This window comes from Monodelphis domestica, chromosome 5 (assembly GCF_027887165.1).
Source record: "Monodelphis domestica isolate mMonDom1 chromosome 5, mMonDom1.pri, whole genome shotgun sequence".
Classification (NCBI taxonomy): Eukaryota; Metazoa; Chordata; class Mammalia; order Didelphimorphia; family Didelphidae; genus Monodelphis; species Monodelphis domestica.
The window spans coordinates 46171554-46192550 of record NC_077231.1 but is presented as its reverse complement, the minus strand read 5'-3'; the positions used below and the strand labels follow the sequence as shown (position 1 = coordinate 46192550).

Genomic DNA, 20997 nt, shown 5'->3' with positions numbered 1-20997 from the left:
CACTGGGGATATAAAGAAAGCCAAAAATAGGGTCCCTGCTCTGAAGGAGCTCCCATTCCCATTGGGGAGGCAATATACAAATAACTACTACATAGAAGAAATGGGTGCAAAACAACTAGGTGGCGTCAGACAATGGACATTTATTAAGTACCTGATCTATGAAAGGCACCATGCTAGGCACTGGGGATTTCCAGAAGGGAAAAAGCAGCGCTTTCTCTCAAAGATTTCAGTCTGGTGAGGGAAGCAATACTCAAACATTTACATATAAACAAGATACATTCGATTAATTCGATATAACCAATAGAGGGAAGGCACTAAGATGAAGGATGACAGGGATGGGCTTCTTGCAAAAGGAGGGACTTTAGCTGAGCCTTGAAGGAAGCCAGGAGGCAGAGATGAGGAGGGGGAGAGCTCAGGCCTGGGAGACAACCTGTGAAAATTATCAGAATTGGTGAATGGGGTTTCAGGTGAGAAGAATAGCAAAGAGGCTCTCCTCCTTGGGCTTCAGAAAGTGTGGGGATGGGGGTGAGGTGTAGGATGACTAGAAAGACCGGAAGAGGTGACATTAGGAGGAGCTTTAAAAAACAAAAGGGAAGATTTCTCATTCAGTCTTGGAAATCATAGGGAGCTACCTATAGGAGGAGGCGAATGGCATAGACCGTTAGGAAGATTAGTTTGACAGTAGTGGGGAATATATATTGGACTGGGAAAATGTTTAATTGATACACTAAAATGACCCAGGAATATAGAAAGGAAAAGAAATGAGAAAAGAACCAAATAAGTCTATATAGCATCTACTATGTGCCAGGCACTGTGCTAAATAAAAGCTTTACAAATCGCTCATTTGAGACTTACAACAACCCAGTGAGGTAGATATTATTATGCCCATTTTACATTAAAAAACGAAACAAAACAAAACAAAACAAACTTTTGCCTTCTGTCTTAGTATTAATTATAAGATCAAACAGTGGCTAGGGTTAGTTAGTTGAGATCAAGTGATTTGCCCAGGGTCACACAGCTAGGAAGTGTCTGAGTCCAGATTTGAACCCAGGACCTCCCATCTCTGGGCCTGGCTCCCAATCCACTAGGCTACCCAGCTGCTCCCTTAGTATTAATTCTAAGACAGAACAGTGGCAAGGGCTAGTTAGTTGGGATCAAGGGATTTGGCTTGAGTCACAGCTAGGAAGTGTCTGACCCAAGCTCCAGGCCTGGTGCTCTCTCTATTCACTGTGCTACCTACCCCCATAACTTGCATGTGGGAAATGAGATACACAGAAGATAAGTGACTTGCCCAGAGTCAGGCAGCATAGATTTGAACTCAGGTCTTCCTAACTCTTGGCAGAGCACTCTACTACTACATCTAGTAGAAAAATCAGTCTAAACAGGGTTGAGTTTTTTTTTTCTTTTAAACAGAATCATTATACTTTGCTTTCCTTATGACAAGTTGTTTTATGAAATCCTCAGATACTCCTGTATCACCCTAGGTAGGAATAGGTTTGTCCTAGAATGAACAATAAATCTTTGGAAGTACCCAAAGATCTCAGCCTAGATGGTAGAGCCCAAAATGCATATAAGACTCCAAGTTCTTCAGTTCATTGGAAAGTCTCATGACAGACATTCTCATTCATGGTATGTTTCCCAGACTTTGTTCCCTGAGTCCCAGAGCTTGGTTCTGGGTGGTGTTAGTGTTGAGTATGCATGACTGTGTGGTGGCCATAACAACTCTGTCTCCCTTGACCTTGTAACTCCTCAAGTGGTTCCGTGTTTTTCTAGGTTTTTCCAGGTTGGCACTATTTTGTGATTGCTTAAAACTCAGTTTCATAATTAAACTCCACTTCTGCGCCTCCAAATAAGAAGATTCTGAAAAATTGTCTAGTATCTAGGTGGCTCAGTGAAGAAAGCACCAGCCTTGAGACAAGAGGTCCCATGTTCAAATGTGGCCTCAGACACTTCCTGGCTATATATATGATCCTGGGCAAATCATTTCATTCCAAATGCCTACCCCTTAGCACTCTTCTGCCTTGGAACTGCTCCTAAGTATTGATTCTAAGACAGAAAGTAAGAGTTTAAAAAAAAAACTGTCTGGGATAGTTCATTACAACACAAAGTTTAAGAGACCTACTGACAGCACAGGGAACTTTCCATTTTTACACTTGACTTTTAAAAATAAAACCCAGTGTATTTCAAATTTAGTTACTGGGTCAACATTGGCTGTTCTATTGGAATTGAATTATGAAATATGATTCAATTCAATAAATGAATTGAGGTGCTTATGTTACTGTATTAGGCCTGGGGAGAGAAGACAAAACCAAAAACTAAATGAGAAACTACCTTGATCTCAAGTGTCTTAAATTTTAGAAAGGCATTTTACAAGGGTAGAGGATAATCATGACTCTTCCCCTTTGCTGATGGCCAACAAGCATTTATTAAGTCGCTAATATGGGCAAGGCTCTGTGCTAAGCGTTAGGGGGATTAAAAGGGGCAAAAAATAGTCCCTGTTCTCACAGTCTAATGGACTGGAACCCCAATGGAATAGGGGTATGATCTAGAGAGAAGCATGTGTAAAACTGAGCTGAACTCCCCTGGCCAATAGCAGTGACATATCCAGCAGGACATTGAAGCACTTGGCTTATCACCCTCCTACTGGTTTCTTAATTTCCTTGACAATTTTTAGTAGATGCCAGTGTTGGAGGTCTGACTGCTTGGAAATATGGGGCAATAGGAAGAGTCATTCAATGAAAATGGCCTTAAAAGAAAGAATCCCACTTTCTTTTCCATCTACCTACCTTGTGTGGACTCTCAGGAAACTGTCTTAGATTTTCCATAAGCAGAGTTAGGGCACATAGGAAACATTTAATAAATGTTTTTCCATCCCATTTAATCTATTTTGTATGTTAAATAACTTTCCTATCTCTTTTTGAGAAACCCTAAACATGAGTTAAAACTGTGTTTTAGGTGATTTTCCCCAAGTCTATGGGTTAAAGGTCTAAAGAAAGAGATAACCGATTCTTTTTTTTTTTTTTAAGGAAGAGAACACGTTTTGTAAACTATAGGTCAATTAACTGGGATTTCCCGGAAGACTTGAATATCTAGAAAGGGAAGTGATGAAAAGAACCAGATCCCAGTGCTGATTCAAGGACAGGGAAAATCAAGATATGCCTTGTGGAAGAGGTGGCACCTGGCCTTTGCTTTGAAGGAAGAAGATGGAGATTTGGTGAGCTGTAGAAGAGAGGAAGCATTCCAGATAATAGAGACCACTTGTTCATGAAATGACATGGAAGGCAGGAGATTAGGAAAGCTAACAAGCTTGTTTGAGTGAAAGAGTATGAAGAAATGCGAAAAGTAGGAAGGTTACATTTTGTGTATCAAGAAGAGGGTCAGAGACTTTCAGGGGTGGAGCCAAGATGGAGGAATAACTAGAGCAGCACCACCATCTCACCACAAAAATTCTCTCAGAACAAGATTAAAATATTGCCACAAAACAAATACAGGAGTGAAAGAACCAACAAAGAGACAGAATGAAACAACCTTCAAAAAAAAAACCCAAAAGGTAGGCAGAGACCATCTGGGGAATTGAGGTGAGAGAGGAGCAGAGACAGAAGGAGGCATAGCAAGCAGCAAGTGAAGAGCAAATCAAGAGCAAACTACAACTCACCCCACCCCTCCCCCACATCTTCCCTCACAGGTTCTGAATTTAAGTCAAAGCTAATAGTCAAACCCTGAGATCCTACCAGAGCAAATAGTGTCCAAGTCAACCCACACCCCTTGAAATTTCAAACCTGTGGAGAAGTTTGGAGTCGTAGCCCAAGGCAATCTGGGTGGAAGGGGGCTGATCTGCGTGAGCCCAGAGTGAAGCCAGGAAGCCCAGTCTGGGCTTGGGATGAGGACATTATCTACGATTTGGGGTGAGGACACAGTTCTTAGGGGGAGCTGCCCCAGGATCTTTCTGCCCAAAACTAAGTGTGGAGCTCCAGGACAGGGCAATCAAAGGTGTGTCTGATTGAATCAAGAACACCTTGAGACCAAAAACTTGAGCCCAAGCCTGGGGCTAGAATTTGATCAGCCCCTATCCCAATCAAATTCAGACTGAGATCAAAAGTTTATACCTAAGCCTGAGAAAAGTCTTTAAGCTATCAGTATCTCAAGGATCAACTGAATCATCAGGGGGAGAGAACTGTCAGAGCTCTCAGCCCATTAGTAAGAACCCTGAAAAGAGCATCAAGGAAGGAATGAAGCATAAGAGGGAACTCCAACATCTCAGAAAACAGAGCCTACCAATAATTAGATAGGAAAAATGAGCAAACAACAAAAAAGGCACCCCCAAAAAAAGAATTTTTATGGAGACAAAGAGCAAGATGCAGACACAGAAGGGGACAGTGAAAGCAAAGGAAAACACACAAAGTGCAAAAGAAAAATATGGATTGGACAAAGGATCTGGAAGAGCTCAAAAGACTTCAAAAACCAATTAGGAGAAGTAGAGGAAAAGTGGGGAAGAGAAAAGTGATGCAAGAATAGGGTTAAAGGTTTTTTCCTAAAACCAGAAAACAAGGAATCTACACAATGGATGGCCTCATGTGGAAAGCAACTGATATCCAACTCAAGAACATGAATGAATGGAAAAAAGTCTTGAGTGTTTACATACTGTAAAGATAATTTTAGGGTTGTGACTTAAAAATCTAAATTAATTGGTCACCACACCAAGGAAAAAATCCCAAATAAAATACTCAAGTCAGTCTGGAAATTTATGGTAATTTAAATTAATATAGAGGGAAGGATTTAAGGAGAAAGAGGGAAGAGGGCATAGGATTTCTCCCACCTGGCCTGTGGCCCTAGAGAGAGGAAGTGACACGAAATATATAGACCTTTTACGCTTGTGTCCCTTCCTCTCAATTTTCACATCTACCTATCACATCAGGGACTTCTCTCCAGGACTGCCCTTTAGTTCTCATCTTCTTTGATCAGATTATATCTTTTGAGTTACTTAACACTGCTTTGTTAAGTTCACCTTTTGTTAGTTACTTAACCTTTTTGTGATTAATTTAACCTTCATAGTTACTTAACACCTTTTTGTATTAATATCTTAAAATAGAATTAGCTTAAAGTTCTAGCTTCACTATAAAATAAGAACTAAGTACCTTCATTGTTCAATCAGGAGATTACAACTTTATCTTCACCATAAAGTAAGATCTAAGTAGGGTGGAATAATTTAAAGTTCACAATACAAAGCATTAATGCTAAATGCTAGGATATAAGGACAAAACTCATTTTTTTTTGTTTTCTTGGCAAAGGAGAAAAAAATTTTATACTAGAACTGACAGAACTAAAATCACAATCAGGAAGATGAATATCCAAGATAAGTAGGTCTAAGAGAATAACTCCTTACCCTTAATGAATTCAAATCACCTGGCCCAGATGAAGTATATCCTTGGAACTTAAAAGTTGTCAGAGATTGCTGAGATATTTTCTCCACTTGACTGCTGTTACTTTCCCCTGGAAGCACCTTCCTTTGTGCCCTTCCCAAACTCCACTAGGCTGCTGAATGTCTATCCATACTTTAAAGACCAACTCAAATAGCCCCTCTTTCTAGAAGCATTCCCTAATCTTCAATCCTAGGAACAAAAATTAAACTATAATGATATAGTTCTTATCATATATTTCATATTTTAATTATTTATCCTATCTTCCTACTAGGTCATATGGCCTCAGACAAATCATTTCCCCTCTAAGCCTCTCCCTTATCATCTAGAGAGTTAGATTAAATAATCCCTAAAATCACTCCCACCACTCTACTCTAAATCCTATTACTTTATAAACTTCTAAATTCATTTAAGGAGAATTCAACCAATAAGCAGGAGTTTTTAATCAGATGATTTATAAAACCTCAAGGTTTAAAAAGAACCTTTTGTGCTTGTCTTGTGTCCTAATTAAATGGTATGCTCCCAGAGGACAAATATTGTTTCTTATTAAACTTTGTACGACTCTCTACCCCAGTGGCAAACCCCAATTTGCTAGAACAGTGCTCTATAAGCCACAGGTACTTACAAATATTATTGGATTGTATTCTGCAGTTCTCCAGGGCTTTCCTAAATTTACTGTACCTAAGAATACTTACACATCTCTTTCAGGGTACATTGTTTGTTTCATTGATTCTGATCCAGTAAAGCTCACAGAGAAGGGGAAAGAAATTCTAAGTTCTAGCTTTATGCTTTTTTTTAATTGTCCTTTTTTTAAAAAATGCTGATAGAATACAAGTAAAGCATGTATAAGTTCCATCAAGTATATTAACTTTGTATCAAGCATAGTCTTTAGCACAAAAATTTGTACACAGATGACACTTAAGTCTGTGTCAAATAAATGAGCATTCTGCAGAAATTGCACCTTAGTTGCCTACCCAGGTAACTTTTGCAGTGACTAGACAAATGTGACCTTGAATGGATTAATGTTCCTTTTTAATTCCCAATTCCCAAAAATAACACTGTTGGTGAGATTTTTTTTTTAAAACCACCCTAACCTACCATAACATCATCATCATCATCATCATCCACTGTCCCTGTTACTGTCATCATCAATTAACTACCTACTTTATGGCCAGGAACTGTGTTTTACAAATTCCTCATTTGATACTTAAGAGATTTGAGTGATAGATGTATGTATATATATTTGCAATTGAGAATACCAAGGCAGAATATTGAATGATTTGTCCAAAAATGGATTTGTCTACACAGCCAATAAGTATCTGTGGCTACATTAGAACTTGGGTCTCCCTGGCTTGAAGCCCAGATGAAGTCAGATTGTACCACCTGGAATATTATCAGTCTTTAGACATTATGTATGCAGTTTGAATACTTATGGTGCACACATACACATTTTTTTAATACAGAAAAATATGTAGATATAAGTGGGCCAGCAATAAAATCTTCTACAGAGTTCCTGAACACACTTGGGAAACCCAAATATAATAAAACTCCAATGAACTGGAACCCTAAATCACTAGTCTTCAATGAACCAAAATGTTCATTGTTAAATAAATGTTAAAGCACTCCACTTTTAGAAGGGAGAAGGAAAATGATTTAAAGTATAAACTCATACTAGGTGTTACTCAGTAGAACAATTATTCTGAAACCTAGAGCTTCCATGGGATACTCTAAGGTCATTATTTATTCAGTCCAGCTACCCACATTATCAATAGGACTGTACAATGAGAATTCATGCTCAGAAGGACAACCCTGAAGCAATTCAAGACATTTAATCCTCAAAGATTAAATTGTGTTGGGTATACTTTATTAAGAAGCCACAAAGCTGTATACATGATAGAAAGTTTGCAGCTTAAATCTTAATTTAATCATACTCAATTAGCAGACTATTTCATTTCCCAAACATTCTTGCTAAGTGAGGTTTTTACTAATATGGAATTCTGACATGCACAGAATAGAGATAAAAAGCATGAACAAATTTGGGTTGAAAGGGTTTGTACTGAGACAGTAATCATGCCAAGTGGACATGTCTTCAAAAAAGGAATTAAACATCAACATAGCCATATCCACATCCCCCAAAAAGCCACACACTGTTATAATATAAACTCAATATTTTATTGCCATGCTACAAAATATGAAGTTGGCACTGATGAGGGATGATGGGAAACGAGGGCTTCAAGAGAAGGGCACACAATGATGTCAACATCACATGGCACAAGGCTTTTAACATTTGGTAAGTTATTATCAATACTAAAAAAAGCAAACCAAAATTTAAATGGCGATAAGAAAACAGCATCAAAAATACACAATTTCTGCATAGTACAGTATCACTTTTGTCTTTTATTAGAGAAACATGGAATGTTTATAAAAGAAATTAACCAAAGGGAGGGGCAAAATTCATATTTTCATATACAATTTGGCAATGGTAGTCCCACTGTTTAGACAACTTTTTATAAAAGAAAAAATTAAAAATCTAGTAAGCTACCTTTATACAAAGTTGCTATATTTATGCCTTTAAGTAGGAAAAACTTAACATTTTATAATGTGAATTAGGACATAATAATCTTACAATATTATACACTGTAATGAAATAAAAACATAATACAAATTTGGCCTTTATAAAAATGTATATTTTGCATTGAATAATGCAACTGTGGCACACTGGTGACTACTGTACTATTAATACCAGTCATTTTCCATGCTATAATGGTATCCAATTGTACTGCAACTGCAACTCTATAGTGTAGTCAAAGATGCAGAAAAACTAGCCCTAAAGATGCTACAACAGAATGAAGTGTTTGTTATATGATAGGGTGATGGAAACGAGGAGAGACAGGGAAAGGGCAGAAGGGAGGTCAATGGAGTGAAAGGAGGACTGGAAGGAGGAAAGGTAGGCCAGGGCTGGTCTGGGCACAGCATCTTGTGGTACGTGGTATAAAGACTTATTTTTCAAGTCAAATGTGTTTTCTATACATTCAGTAATTCAGTACCAATGCCTATGTTCAACATTTGGCAAAGTTTAGGGAAAACATTATTAGTACCATATACCTCACACAGCAGAACTGTAAATGTGATGGTAAGATACCTGTTACTTACCCAGGAGTTCTCTGATGGAGGCAGAATCTGTGGACACTTACTCCACACTGCACAAATTACAGGGGCATTATTGGTTAGATAGCCTGGGGGAAGGGACGGTCATCTTTAGCTTGGTATAAAAAAACAGATTTACTTTCAGGCAAAAACACAGTGTTGGGTGGCTGGGAAGCTGAAAACATAAGGCCCCTTTCCCAAATGTGTAAAACATTACTGAGGTACTTTTTAAAAAATACGATGTGCCACAGATTTTCTGGAAAAAAAAATACAGCCTTGTCCATCTTACATTATTCCATCTAACATTTAACCATGGGATCAATGTTAATTAACATTTATAAACACAAAAACTTATTGGCAAATTTTAGTAAGACCCAAGCCTGATATCTGCAGTCTATTTTAGATCAGCTGGAAAGTGAAAATCTTTTTTGCTGAGTCTTCAAGGGTAAAGTGCATATCTCATCACTCCACAAGCAGCAGTAAAATGAAAGAACCACTTGACTATCTTCCTGGTGGGAGGGAAGGCACCAAATTTTAATTCTTACACGAAGAGAGAATCAAGAAAGAAGTCATGCCAAGGAAAAGTAGCTCTATCTCCTTCCATCTGGGAGAATGCAGATGGAGACTAGGTGTGTATAGGGAGATTCAGTTGGGAATAAATTATATGCTAACAAAAGTAGCTCATAAAAATGTACACCTGGTAAGTCAGATACACATTCCTCGAGTGCAGTTTAAGTCTTATTGCAAAGTCTCTAAGGGAATGTATTTATTAAATAGGAAACTAGATGAATTTCAGCAGGTAACCAGATTGTAGCACCAGCTGTATGCATCTAATACTTCTATAAGAGTACAAGTCAAATACTTCGTAGGTATTGCTATGCTAGTACAGAACCTACAGCAAAGCTGCTGGATTGGCATGTTTTGAAATAGCAAGTTGGGAGTTGGAGAGGGAAGGGATATAAAAGTAGAAAAAAGAAAGAATGAGGAGTTTCGACCTAAAAGAATAGACAGCTATTATTAGCCCTTTCTCTGGGAGGGGGGTATTCTAGCAGTCTTTGCTGTAATTTTGTGAATGAAAAGCACATATATTAGTGTCGTGATTGTTATTCTATGCTATAAAAACCATCACACAGATTTGGCACAATTAAAAATCTTCTCAGGAGAAAGCAAGAATGGAACAGTAGAAGATATTGCAAAAGGGAACTATATCAGAGAAACCCCACACCTAGCCCCATGGCTCTAATGAGCATTTTCACCTCTCCCTTTTTACAAGCACCAAATTCACAGAATTAAAAAACCCTGCTAGGCAGACAAAGGGCACAGACACATGGACACTGACATTTTACCTTGTTTACAATGACATCACTCTACTGCTATGCAAATACATGAACTGCCTTCATGAAGAGGGTAACCCAATTAACTAACTGGCTGTTTGTTTGAATGAAACCATTTTAAATGAAATTTGTTTGAATGTAACTCATCTGAAAACAAGTGAGTGTTGTAATTTAACCCTAAATCTGGCTACCTAGGCTAAAATGCAAAATCAGAACATAAGTAAAGTAAGGCGATCCAACTCTTCTCTCTACTTCCCCTTTCATTCTCAAGAATCAGGGAATTTGGAGGATTTCTGATTCTCCGATGATTTGACAAATGTATGCATAGGTTTAAACAAATGTCAGTTCCTCTAAATTCTATGTCATGACATGATCTCTTTGCTAAAGATCTTCCATTGCCCCCACGATGCTGATGTAACAGTATGTTAACATTCTGCCAAAAATCAATATAAATTCTAAATTCTAGCTATAAAGGATGCACATAGCTGATGACATTATTACAGTGGGTGAAGTACAACTGCAGCCAGGCTTTATAAAACAGAAAATCACTGCTAAAGTGCAGAGGAGTGTGTCCATTGATAAATCTACAGTACCTCTGGGGAACCTGTTATTTCATTAGTGTCTTCTTCTTTCATTTGCAACCAAAGAGTTCATCCATGGACACATGAATGAACATTTAAAATCAAGTGGGTGTCTCTACCAGACTTGAAAAGTAAACAGCATATCAATAAATACTGGAAAAGGGCAACCCTGTTAAAATCTAACAGTAAGTTCCAAATGAACCTTCAAAACCATAATTTGACAAAACACAGACTAAATAAGACTGAACAGATAAACAACAAAACTATATACAAATTTAACCATCTTAAACCAAAATACATCATTTAACAAAACAGACATCCTGAACACCAAAAGTAAAAAGAAAAGGTAAGTGGAAACTTAATGGCACAAATATAAATGCCTCCAGGAAACAATGCTGAGATTAATGATCTATTGGAGAATACGTCTGATGATCAAGAATTGCAACTCTTTTCTGGTAGTATTGGCCTGAGATTGATTCTAAATTCCCATCGTGCTTCTGATCAAGGGAATCTTGACATGCCCTTAAAAGGAAAGCATGAGGTAAGAAGGGAACTTTTCGTTCCCCCATCCTGCCCTTCTAATACACACCAACAGTACACCATATTCATGGATGTGTTATTCTTTCTAATAATGCTGTAGGAAGAGGACGTGACTGGTCTATAACATGGGATGGCACACCTTACATATGTATTCCTTTTATGTACAATGCATTTGGCTCAAGTAAAAAAAGCCTTTAGTAAATGTAATGATGAATGACTCATGCTGGAGTCCACCTAACCCGGAAAGTGAATCTACAGATACTTACTTCCAAAGACTAGATTTTTATCTGCTAATAATGCACACACACCAAGATATCTTATCAAATGTTACGAATGTCAACCATGATTAGACAAAATGAGAGGCACGAGTCCAGAATATTGGAAAACTCAAAACCGGGATGTCACTCACTTCTACTCTCGATTAGATAGGCACTGTGAAAATGGCAATGGTGCTGTACAGGAACTGTAACTAGTGCTCTTTAAGGAGTACCTGCTCTACATTCATTCCCTTTAGTTAAACAAGCACATGAAGTATTCAGAAAAAAAATCCTATCAGTCTATAAAAGGTGTTAGTGTTTAGAAATGAAAATGAAGCACTCGCATCTTCATTTTTAAAAACTTCACAAAGGTGCAAACGATGGATGTCGTGTTTCCAAGGCTCACATAGGCAGGTCAGTACTATTGTGTCTAGTCTTCCTAGACGTCCCATCGTCTCGTGGCAGTGCTTTCTGCAAGCTTGACATGGCAGCCGTTCTTTCAATGTCTATCACAGCATACAGCTCTGTGCGCCTGGTGGGAGTTTGTGGAAGTGGAGTGGTGGGAGTTTTGGGAGTCTGAGGGTTGTCAGAGTCACTACCACCTTCCAAATCCACCTGGATGTAATTGAGTTGCCTATGTTCTAAACTGGGACGCCTAATGTCAAAATTAAAGACTGTCGGTGTGCAGTCCCGGCGCCTTGAAAATTCTACTTTGTGAGCACTTGCTGGCACTGTTACATTCTCTGTATTCACGTAGTTATGCATTGGATCCAGGTTAGTGTGATAGCCATTGAGAGATGGGGTCTTTGGTCCTAAGGGGTCATCTTCATCTCGACTTTGTTTATGGGCTTCCCAAACAGGAGGCAAAGATGGTAAGTTTTCATAGTTTAATAATGCAGTTCTCCTCTGAGCCGAGTTGTTGATATTCTGGGTATCTGAGGTACTGGTGGATGTCAGACGAACTCTCCTGACCCCTGAGGCACTGGGAATAGATAGCCCATTTATATTTTCATACACCAGTTTGTTCCCCGAGGGTGCGTCTTTTCGTTCATCACTGTCATAGCCAGTGTCCCATTCAGTGTTGTTGGTACCGCTGCCACTTACTTGTTCTTTTCCAAGTTGCTCCAGTTTTTCTCTTTCCATTAATTGCCTTTGAACAGGGGTTGGTCCTAAAACAAATTTGACTCCTTCAGGCTCAAGAAGAATCTGAGGATCTCTGTCCTCAATATTACTCTGCTCTTCTCTTGCTTTGTTACTTTCAACATTAGAAAGCCTTGTCTCTAAAGGTATGTGTACACTGGACCTGTTTTTCCGTTCTTCTTGTACACCTGTAGTATTGACATAGGTATGTACCTAAAAGAAAATGAATAGTTTTAAATATTCAGTCACCAAAACAAAAACACGTTCTTTATGAGACATTGGTTCATTTCATTGTACAGTCTTGATGTCTTTCCCTTCCAAAATACTTATTGCACAAGGCCTTTAATCCTAATAACCTTTCTTGAAGAAAATCACTCCTTGGAAATACCAAGACTTTAATATGTCTAAAAATTAAGAAATAGAAATGACCCCTCTCAGGGCTTAAGCATAAGCATGTTTCCTAAACTGCTTTGTAAAATTCTACCTAAAAATGAAATCTAAATTTCCTGCAAACCTTAGAACTAATGATAAATAATCCTACTACTAAACCTAAAATTTCACAGGAGGTTAGTAGAGAAAGAAGAATAGAGGATGGAGCTAGGAAGCTCGTTGAGAGACAGGAGGTCCAGGTTCAAATATGAGTTGACACCTCCTAGCTATGTGACTCTGGGCAAGTCATTTAACGCCCATTGCCCTTACCACTCTTCTGCCTTGGAACTAATAAAGTATTGATTCTAAGACAGAAGTTAAGAAAGGAGAAGAAGGAAGAAGGAAGGAAAAAGGGGGAAGGGGTTGGGAAGAAGAGAAAATTACTAGTTAGGACATTCTACACAAATGGAATTACTAGCAAAGGCCATCCTAGTTAAGAAAGGATACATGTTTCATTCCTATAATAACCTTCCCTCTTTCCTCCTTCAAAACTGAGTAAAGCTTAGGGGCAGCTAGATGGTTCTGTAAGGACTAGAGACATAAGGTCCTGGGTTCAAATGTGATCTCAGACACATCCTAATTATGTGAATTCAGGCAAGTCACTTAACTTCAAATGCTTAGTCCTTATCACTCTTCTGCCTTAGAACTCATACTTGGTATTGATTCTAAGGCAGAAGGTAAGGATTTAAAACAAAAAACAAACAAACAAAAAAAACACCTGAGTAAAACTCCAGGACTGTGTGCGATATCCTTTTTGGCTAGGCTAGTCTTGCCTGGTTCCAGGCTTTTTCATCACAGTAAAACTTTCTTTTCGTTCTTGATCTCCTTCCTCTTCACTATTTCCCCAATACCTGAGAATACCTCTACTCTGAATTCTGCTATACTTGCCTTTGTTGCTCTGTAGGAACAATCCAAACAAAACACTGTTAAAAACAATGACTAATTTCCAAAACTGAAGACTATTTTGCTTTTATGTTAAAGCATTCATCCACTGGCTAAATCTATAAAAAAAGGAGTAACTATCAGTTTCATCCATCATTATATATTTCAGCAATATGTATTACATGATTATATATATGCACACATATAGTTGTGTTCCTTTAGTAGAAAAGGGACAAAATAACAAATGAATCTTTCATTTCAGTATTTAATTCAGTGACCAAAGCTAATAACTTACTGGCTTAGTTAAGAGGTTATATAGCAAACACTTATCTGACTATCTGGAGAATTTAGAAGTTAGAGTAAATGATATATTTTTGAGAATACAGTCAATGATCATTCAACAAATATTTATTAAGCCCCTATTATTTGCAAAGTATTATGGGGGACACACAAAGACAAAAAAAAAATCCTCAGTCTCATGGGTTTTATAATCTAATAGAGATAAAACAAGTACATAAATTACAATAAAAATAATATACTATACTCTACAATAACTTATACAGATTGCCAAACACTTTTCAAAGAACTAAAATACACCACGCTAAAACTATGCTAAATATAATTTGTTTTGCTTGTTTGAATTAATGCAGAAAATACCTCAGGATCTTGTGGTAGCTTTGGGTCATACTTAGCATGGTACCCAGCACACAATATTTGGTTCAACTCAGAAGCCAATCAGAAGCCTATTACTTTAGTGGTACTAGAAGCATAAGTTGACTGACTGTATTTTTGATTATGAGGCAATTTTGAATGGTCTGGATTTTATAAGAGTGTCTGAATTTTATAAATCTTACAGGTTTACTGAGACGTATGCTCAGCCAATTATAAAGAAACATACTAATTCTGCTAATCATAATACATGGTTAATATAAGCCAATAAATAACTTTTACAATTCAAATGTAAAGAGAAATTTGATGAATGAATCAGCTGTTAGTCGCTGCTTTGACATATTGGGGTTTTAGCCCACCCCATACTTAACACAGTTGCTAACAGAGGCTTACTTGTTCCTCAGCTACAAGCAATGGATGTGTTGATTCTTCACCTACTGAAGGAAGGCGCGCACTTCCCACAGAAGGATGTCTGCTTGAAGGATGGGATGAAGCATCTCCAAATGATGGATATCGAGGATATCCATTAGGTAAATTCTGTGCACCAAACCCAGGAGCTAATAGGATTTTTAAAAAAGAAAGAGAATGTGATTGCATGCTATTTTATCCATTTAACAATTCTAAAAGGGTGTGCTTTGAAAAGCAATCATCATAGAAAGCAAAGGACTTTAGGGCAGGTGTGAGTGGCTTCAAGTGCCAAACCCTCAACAAAACTGTCAACTGGTCTCCATTCCTGCCTGACAAAACATTTACAAGCTGCCCACAATTTATGGAATTTAAATTGTAATTTTTTAAATATATATCTCACTGACAGCTCAGTTTACACCTAATCAATATTTATTTCAGATTCATACTGTTCAATATATCTATATATTGTGTAAAGGTAAGCTGAAGACCCCCTCCCAGACCACATGCTCAGCTTTAAGTCTAGCCCTAACTGCCTGCTTGGGGAAGCAATCTCTGTGGAGAGGCATCCCAGCATATTTGTCTGTCGGTGCTACAGCCCCCATCTTCTCTGCAACCATGGCTGCTGCTAAAGATCTAGAAAAGAAAATTCTTGTCATGAAAGTCTTTGATACTATTAAATGGTTCAGTGTCAGAAAAAAGATATGGTTGGATGAATGGAAATGATATGAAACAAGGAACATTGCCATTGTTGCTGCAATCTAAGGATCTCTGGGCTCTTTTCAACTGATTTGCCTGTGAAACCCATCTTTTGTTTTTTTTTTCCTCTACTAGAATGTGAGCTACTTAAATTTAGAGATTGTCTTACTTTTCTATTTGTATTTTTAGTGCTTACCAGTTTTTTTACACATAGCAAAAACCCTTTTCTCTCTCCCTCTCCTCCTCCTTTCCTCCAAACCATTCATCTACTTATCCTTCTATCTAAAGGTTAAAACAAGCCTCTTCTCAAAAGCATTTGTGTGAAGACAGGTACTTACTAGTAGGAGTTCGGGGGGTTCTGGGGACTTCCAATTCAGTTTGTTGGTGATTCCTTTCTACTACTGGCTCTTCTACCACATTTATGCTATTATTTTGCATGATCTCTTGTAGCATGTTAAACAATTCTTCTGCACGGGCACATTTAAAGGCAAATATTCCTACAAATACAAGTAAAAAATATGGCAAATGAACGACTACCATAAATGGTTACAAAGAAAATTTTTCTGAAGGCTTTAAATGGAGACACAGGTAATGTTGCTAATTTAATGGATATTTGTAAAAGAAATAAAACCACAAGTTCATTTCCTCAGAACAGCATGAGGGGAACCCTTTTAAGTGGATAACAGATCAACATCTAGCACTACTATATAATAGGGAATGTTTGTTTTTATATGAGACAGTGCCTCATACAGAGATGCACCCCTCCCTGCTCTCCAGAAATTTGATGTTTAGTAGGTGAGAAGATAATCACATGAAAAGAGAGTATGTTATGTGCATAAGAAATATGTAAAATGCATTTTGGGTTGGGAGATGCATCAGGTTTCATAAAGGAAATGACAAATATTCTAGGCCACCAAATGATATCATAAAAGACTGAATGTACACTTTATATGATGTGCTTACTTTAAAATGAGTTTTACATACACTGCTATTTCACTTAATCCTCAATAATTTTTGTGGCGATGCAAATCTTAGTATTATTTTTGTTATTATCTCCATTTTACAGATAGGAAATATAATTGTCCAGGAGCATACCATCAGGAAGAGGTAGAGCCAGGCCTAGAACCCAGGACAGAGCTTTGGTCTCTAATGCCAGTGCTTTTTCCATTACATCAAGCTACTTTAAAAACCAAACCAAACCAAAAAAACAAACAAACAAAAACTAGCTAACCTAATAAGAGCTGTAAATGTAGTTGGTGTGACAAATTAAGCATATTTCATGAAATGGAAGCTTTCAAATAAGGGAATAACCTGCAGAAAGAAAACTATGATCAGACAAGATTTTTTCTTCTCTGGTTTCTACTGATAAATATAAAAAAGAAAATCCTTGCATAAAGGTAAGAAGGGTTTACCAAAGAGCTCACAGATATTGCAGCAACCACTGAATTTTTTTTTAATCTCAGGGAATATGCACAATACAAAATGGGCAACAATGCTTTTAAAAGTACCAGTTCTGGACCATGTGAACTCTGGGCAATGAAGGAAGCTCACAATAACAGGAAAGAATAAGGCAAGAAGAGGGGAAGTGGTTAGGGACAGGGAAGGTAGGGAGTCTGTTTAGTTGCTTGGAGTGAGCTTAGACAATCCAAGTTAAAGCATGTCCTCCTTGTTCTTTTTTTTAAGCTGTAGTCTTGATTGTTTTCCTTCTTCCTATGCAAACTGATTAAATGATATAACCACACATTTATATGATGTTTTATTCCCACAACTCAGACAGGTGAAAAAGTGGGATTCCAATTTTATCAATATTCTCTAAATTCAAGTCTAAATCCAGTATATTTTCCACTATACCATGTGTCCTTCCTCAACAATGTCGCTAAACCAAATGACGTAATTAAAAATGCCCAAATACTTTTTTTTTTTGAGCTCTTGGAATCTTAATTTGATTACTCAATAAAAAAGCTTTAATTTTTTAAGACATGAGTCAACAATCTAATTTCCATCTTACATCTCAGCACAGAAAAAAGGGTGGAAGAATTGAAAAAAAAAATTCTACAGTTTTTGTTTGTGAAGCCTCTTAAAAATGTTGTATACCTTTCTAGAAAAAGAGGCAGTTTGTCAGAGGAAAAAAAAAAGCCTTATTTTTTTAGTATCATGAAAAAAAACACTCCTGACTAAGCCCCAGAATGCCTTAGTTCCAGTACCAGCCTGTGGGATCTTTTCCAAAGTGTACCAGTCTGGACTTCAACAAAGTGACCTGCAAAATTATCTCTAGTCTTTTCCAGGTCTGATTCCATGTCAAATTTTGTTAAGAATTTATTCAATTTATTTCTCCTAAAGACAAATAATAGACATCTTATAACATGCTTTATTAGGAGAAAGTGGTTACTTCTTTACTTAAGAAATTCCAATAGATCCTTTTTGACTCTATAATAAAATACAAACTCTTGTTTGGCTTTAAAGCCCTTTAAGCCTGGCTCCAGTTTACCTTTCCAGGTTTCTTACATACCAAACCCAACTTGTCTTAAACAGATCTTATTATCTTACCCCCTCCCAAGGCTACCCAGCTATCTTCCAAAACTTTCCATTTCTGTTGAAGGTATTGTTATTCTTCCCTTTCTGCTACTACATCTCACATATGTCCTCTTCTCTGTTTGTTCACATATCCACCACCTTAGTTGTCACCCTTAAAGCTTCTCACCTAGATAACAAACAGCCTTCCAATAGATTTCTCTATTTCAGATCTATTTCCACTTCAGCCCAGTCTCTACATGGAGGACACAGCATTTATCTTTGGCCAAAAGGATACCAAATATACTTAAAAAGTTATTCAGTTTATTCTTGGAATAAGTGATGAGATTTCAAATACCTTGTCCAGTCTGACACCTCCGGCCACTTTCAAAAGAGAAGAGATTTGAGTCGTAGCCATAGCGACGCAAACAAAGGTAGTGCCATTTTACTGCATCTCTTTTACGGGTATGTAAAATCAGTTCTGTGTCTGTCAGCTCCATTACGCCAGAACCCAGTTCATTGCCATCATCATCCACATTAATGACCTTTAAAAATGAAATACAACAAAGACTTAATACAGTAATAGCTAACAACAGCTAACATTTATATAGCACTTATTATGTGTCAAGTACTTTAGCAAGATTATTTTCCCAACTAACCACACACACACATGTACACACACATGCATGCACGCACACACACACAGTTTGCCAATTCAATAGAAGGTAAAAAAGATTTCAGATGATTCATTCAACTAATATTTATTGCATGATTACTATGTGCATAGGACTACCCATAGTAATACTATAGGAATACTAGACAAATATTACAAGGATATTGTTCTGTCATGTTTCTATCGTCTGATTCTTAATGACCCCATGGGAGACTTTCTTGGTAAAGATACTGGAATGGTTTGCCATTTCCTTCTACAGTTCATTTTAGAGATGGAGAACTGAGGCAAACAGAGTTAAATGACTTGACTAGAGTCAGATAGTTAGTTTTTGTCTGAGGTCAAATTTGAACTCATGAAGATGAGTTTTTCTCATTTGGGGGCCAGCACTCTATACACTGTGCTCACCTAGCTTCTCCAGAATTAGGGGGTACCTTAGAGATCATCTAGTCCTAATTTTATAATCTCACTAAGAAGTAAAAGCATACAAACATGAAAATTAAATAAATAAGCAGCTTAATGGCAAATTTGTAGTATAGATAGTAATATAGGAAATTGGAAAAAAGATTTCTACTTGTTTGGTAGGATAGGTAGAAATTGGTTATGTAGAAAGGTAAAGAAGTCACTGGAATGGATGGGGGTATGGATGGAGAGAGGAGAAGGAATTATGGATTTGACAATGGACAAATGACCAAAGGTAGGAAGATGTGTTCCTTGCAAGTAGAATCAAGGAAAGAGGTATTGGTACAATAATATTTGTAACCTCAGACACTAGAAAAGGCATATAATAAACCTAAGATTTTAATGCAACTAAAGAAATATGGCTGTAGAAATCCTATCTAAGACTTGGCAGGACAGGATTCACATCTAAAGGATAACAATGAAAGCACATCTTTTTCAAAAGAAACTGATTCAATAGAGACAAGAGCATAATAGTACATGTTAAAATATATACCTACATCTAAATCCATGAACCCAAGAGAGGAACCATAGTAGAGAGCACAGAGGAATAAAAGAGAAAATAGCAGTGATGTCATTGTGAAGGAATATTAGAGACTGCTCAGGTCTAAAAAGACTGGATGCCACTCTGGAGTGATAGCACAAATCTGACAAGATGAGAATGATACTTGAGATTTCTACACTATTTTAAGGTCTTCAAAATACTTTACCTACATTATTTCATCAAAACGACCCTAGTAAGGGAAGTTCCATAGGTATTAAATCACCCCATTTTATAGATGAAAAAACTTGTCAGGGGAAAGATCCAAGCCTATCCATTCTGTCATGTTATGCTATGTCACCCTCCCTCTGAAACAGATATGATTGTGTTTTATGAGGGGTAAAGAGTAAGGAGAGTATTCAGGTTCTCTGCTAAAAACAAAGCGTCTGATTAATTCTTGATTTGCTTTGTCAATCATTTTAGCTCTAAAAATGGTGGGGGGAACTATTCATATTGTAATATTATAGGGAAAGATGGGTGGATATGAAGAACAGGGGATATAGAAGGTTTGTAGCAGGGAATGGAGGAGTTGAAGGGAGAGAGGGAATATGGCTGCCAGTAAGGCAAAAGGAGAGAGATGCTGCGTGCCAAGAGGCTATTTTTGAACAAAATGGGGTGTCTGAGAAATGGGCCACTTATGATAACCTGCAGGGATGTCTTTTCTATGGATTGATGCCAAAGATGCCCCAGAGCAGGTAAACAGGTCCCTCCTGAGGGACAAGCCTTTCCCCAGACTTTAGTGGCCCAGCAGGGATCCAATAAGGACCATTTGTAGTTGAATGACTGTCCTGAGGTTCAGCTCCCTCTATGCCCCCTGAAAAGATAGTCCCCTTATCTGATTGTGATATTCAAATAAGACAAATTTTAACAACCAGTTTGGATTAAAGAGGTATCAGGGAAGAGGGATTTCTCTAGATAAGGCTTGAGTCTTTCTCAGCTTTGGAGTTGAGGTCAGGCTTCACAGGCTGGTGAAGGGTTTCTCTTATTCCTGTCTACGATATATCTCTGCTAGTTTTCGTAATTTCAAAATCTTGGCAGTAGACAGTAAGCAACAAGAAAAGTTCTGACCTCAGAGCTGGTTGGGCCTGTCTCTTGGGACTGAAGAAAATTGAGGCACTTCTATCCAGGAAGAAAAGCTCCACCCACTTCCCATGCCAGGAAGGAAGTGCTAGTCACAAAACCAATTGCCACTCCCAGTTGCCCCTTCCCCCACCAACTATTAGTCTTATCAATTTCTTCTCTCTCTAATATTCCCACTGTTGCTTGTTCCAACACAGTGGCAGAAAGTCTAGAACTTGTTTTAATTTCCTTTCCTC

The 20997-nt window shown here is 37.6% G+C and overlaps 1 protein-coding gene and 1 long non-coding RNA gene across 5 annotated transcripts in view; one reads left to right on the top strand and one right to left on the bottom strand.

Annotated features, from left to right (window-relative positions):
- Window positions 1-183: 183 nt before the first annotated feature.
- Window positions 184-4741, top strand: LOC130454494 (uncharacterized). Its single transcript, XR_008912087.1, has 2 exons — window positions 184-234; window positions 3027-4741. It is a non-coding gene; the product is annotated as an uncharacterized LOC130454494 (long non-coding RNA).
- A 2826-nt stretch (window positions 4742-7567) lies between these two features.
- The window catches only part of FRS2 (fibroblast growth factor receptor substrate 2), a 128307-nt gene continuing 114877 nt past the window's right edge, over window positions 7568-20997 (bottom strand). For all 4 annotated transcript variants that reach the window (XM_001362695.4, XM_056798449.1, XM_016425660.2 and 1 more), the window contains 4 exons: window positions 18370-18556; window positions 15839-15997; window positions 14790-14953; window positions 7568-12629 (listed from right to left, as the gene is read on the bottom strand). In XM_001362695.4, the coding sequence (XP_001362732.1) occupies window positions 11679-12629; window positions 14790-14953; window positions 15839-15997; window positions 18370-18556 (1461 nt within the window). In that variant the 3' untranslated portion in view covers window positions 7568-11678. The remainder of the gene's footprint in view (window positions 12630-14789; window positions 14954-15838; window positions 15998-18369; window positions 18557-20997) is intronic.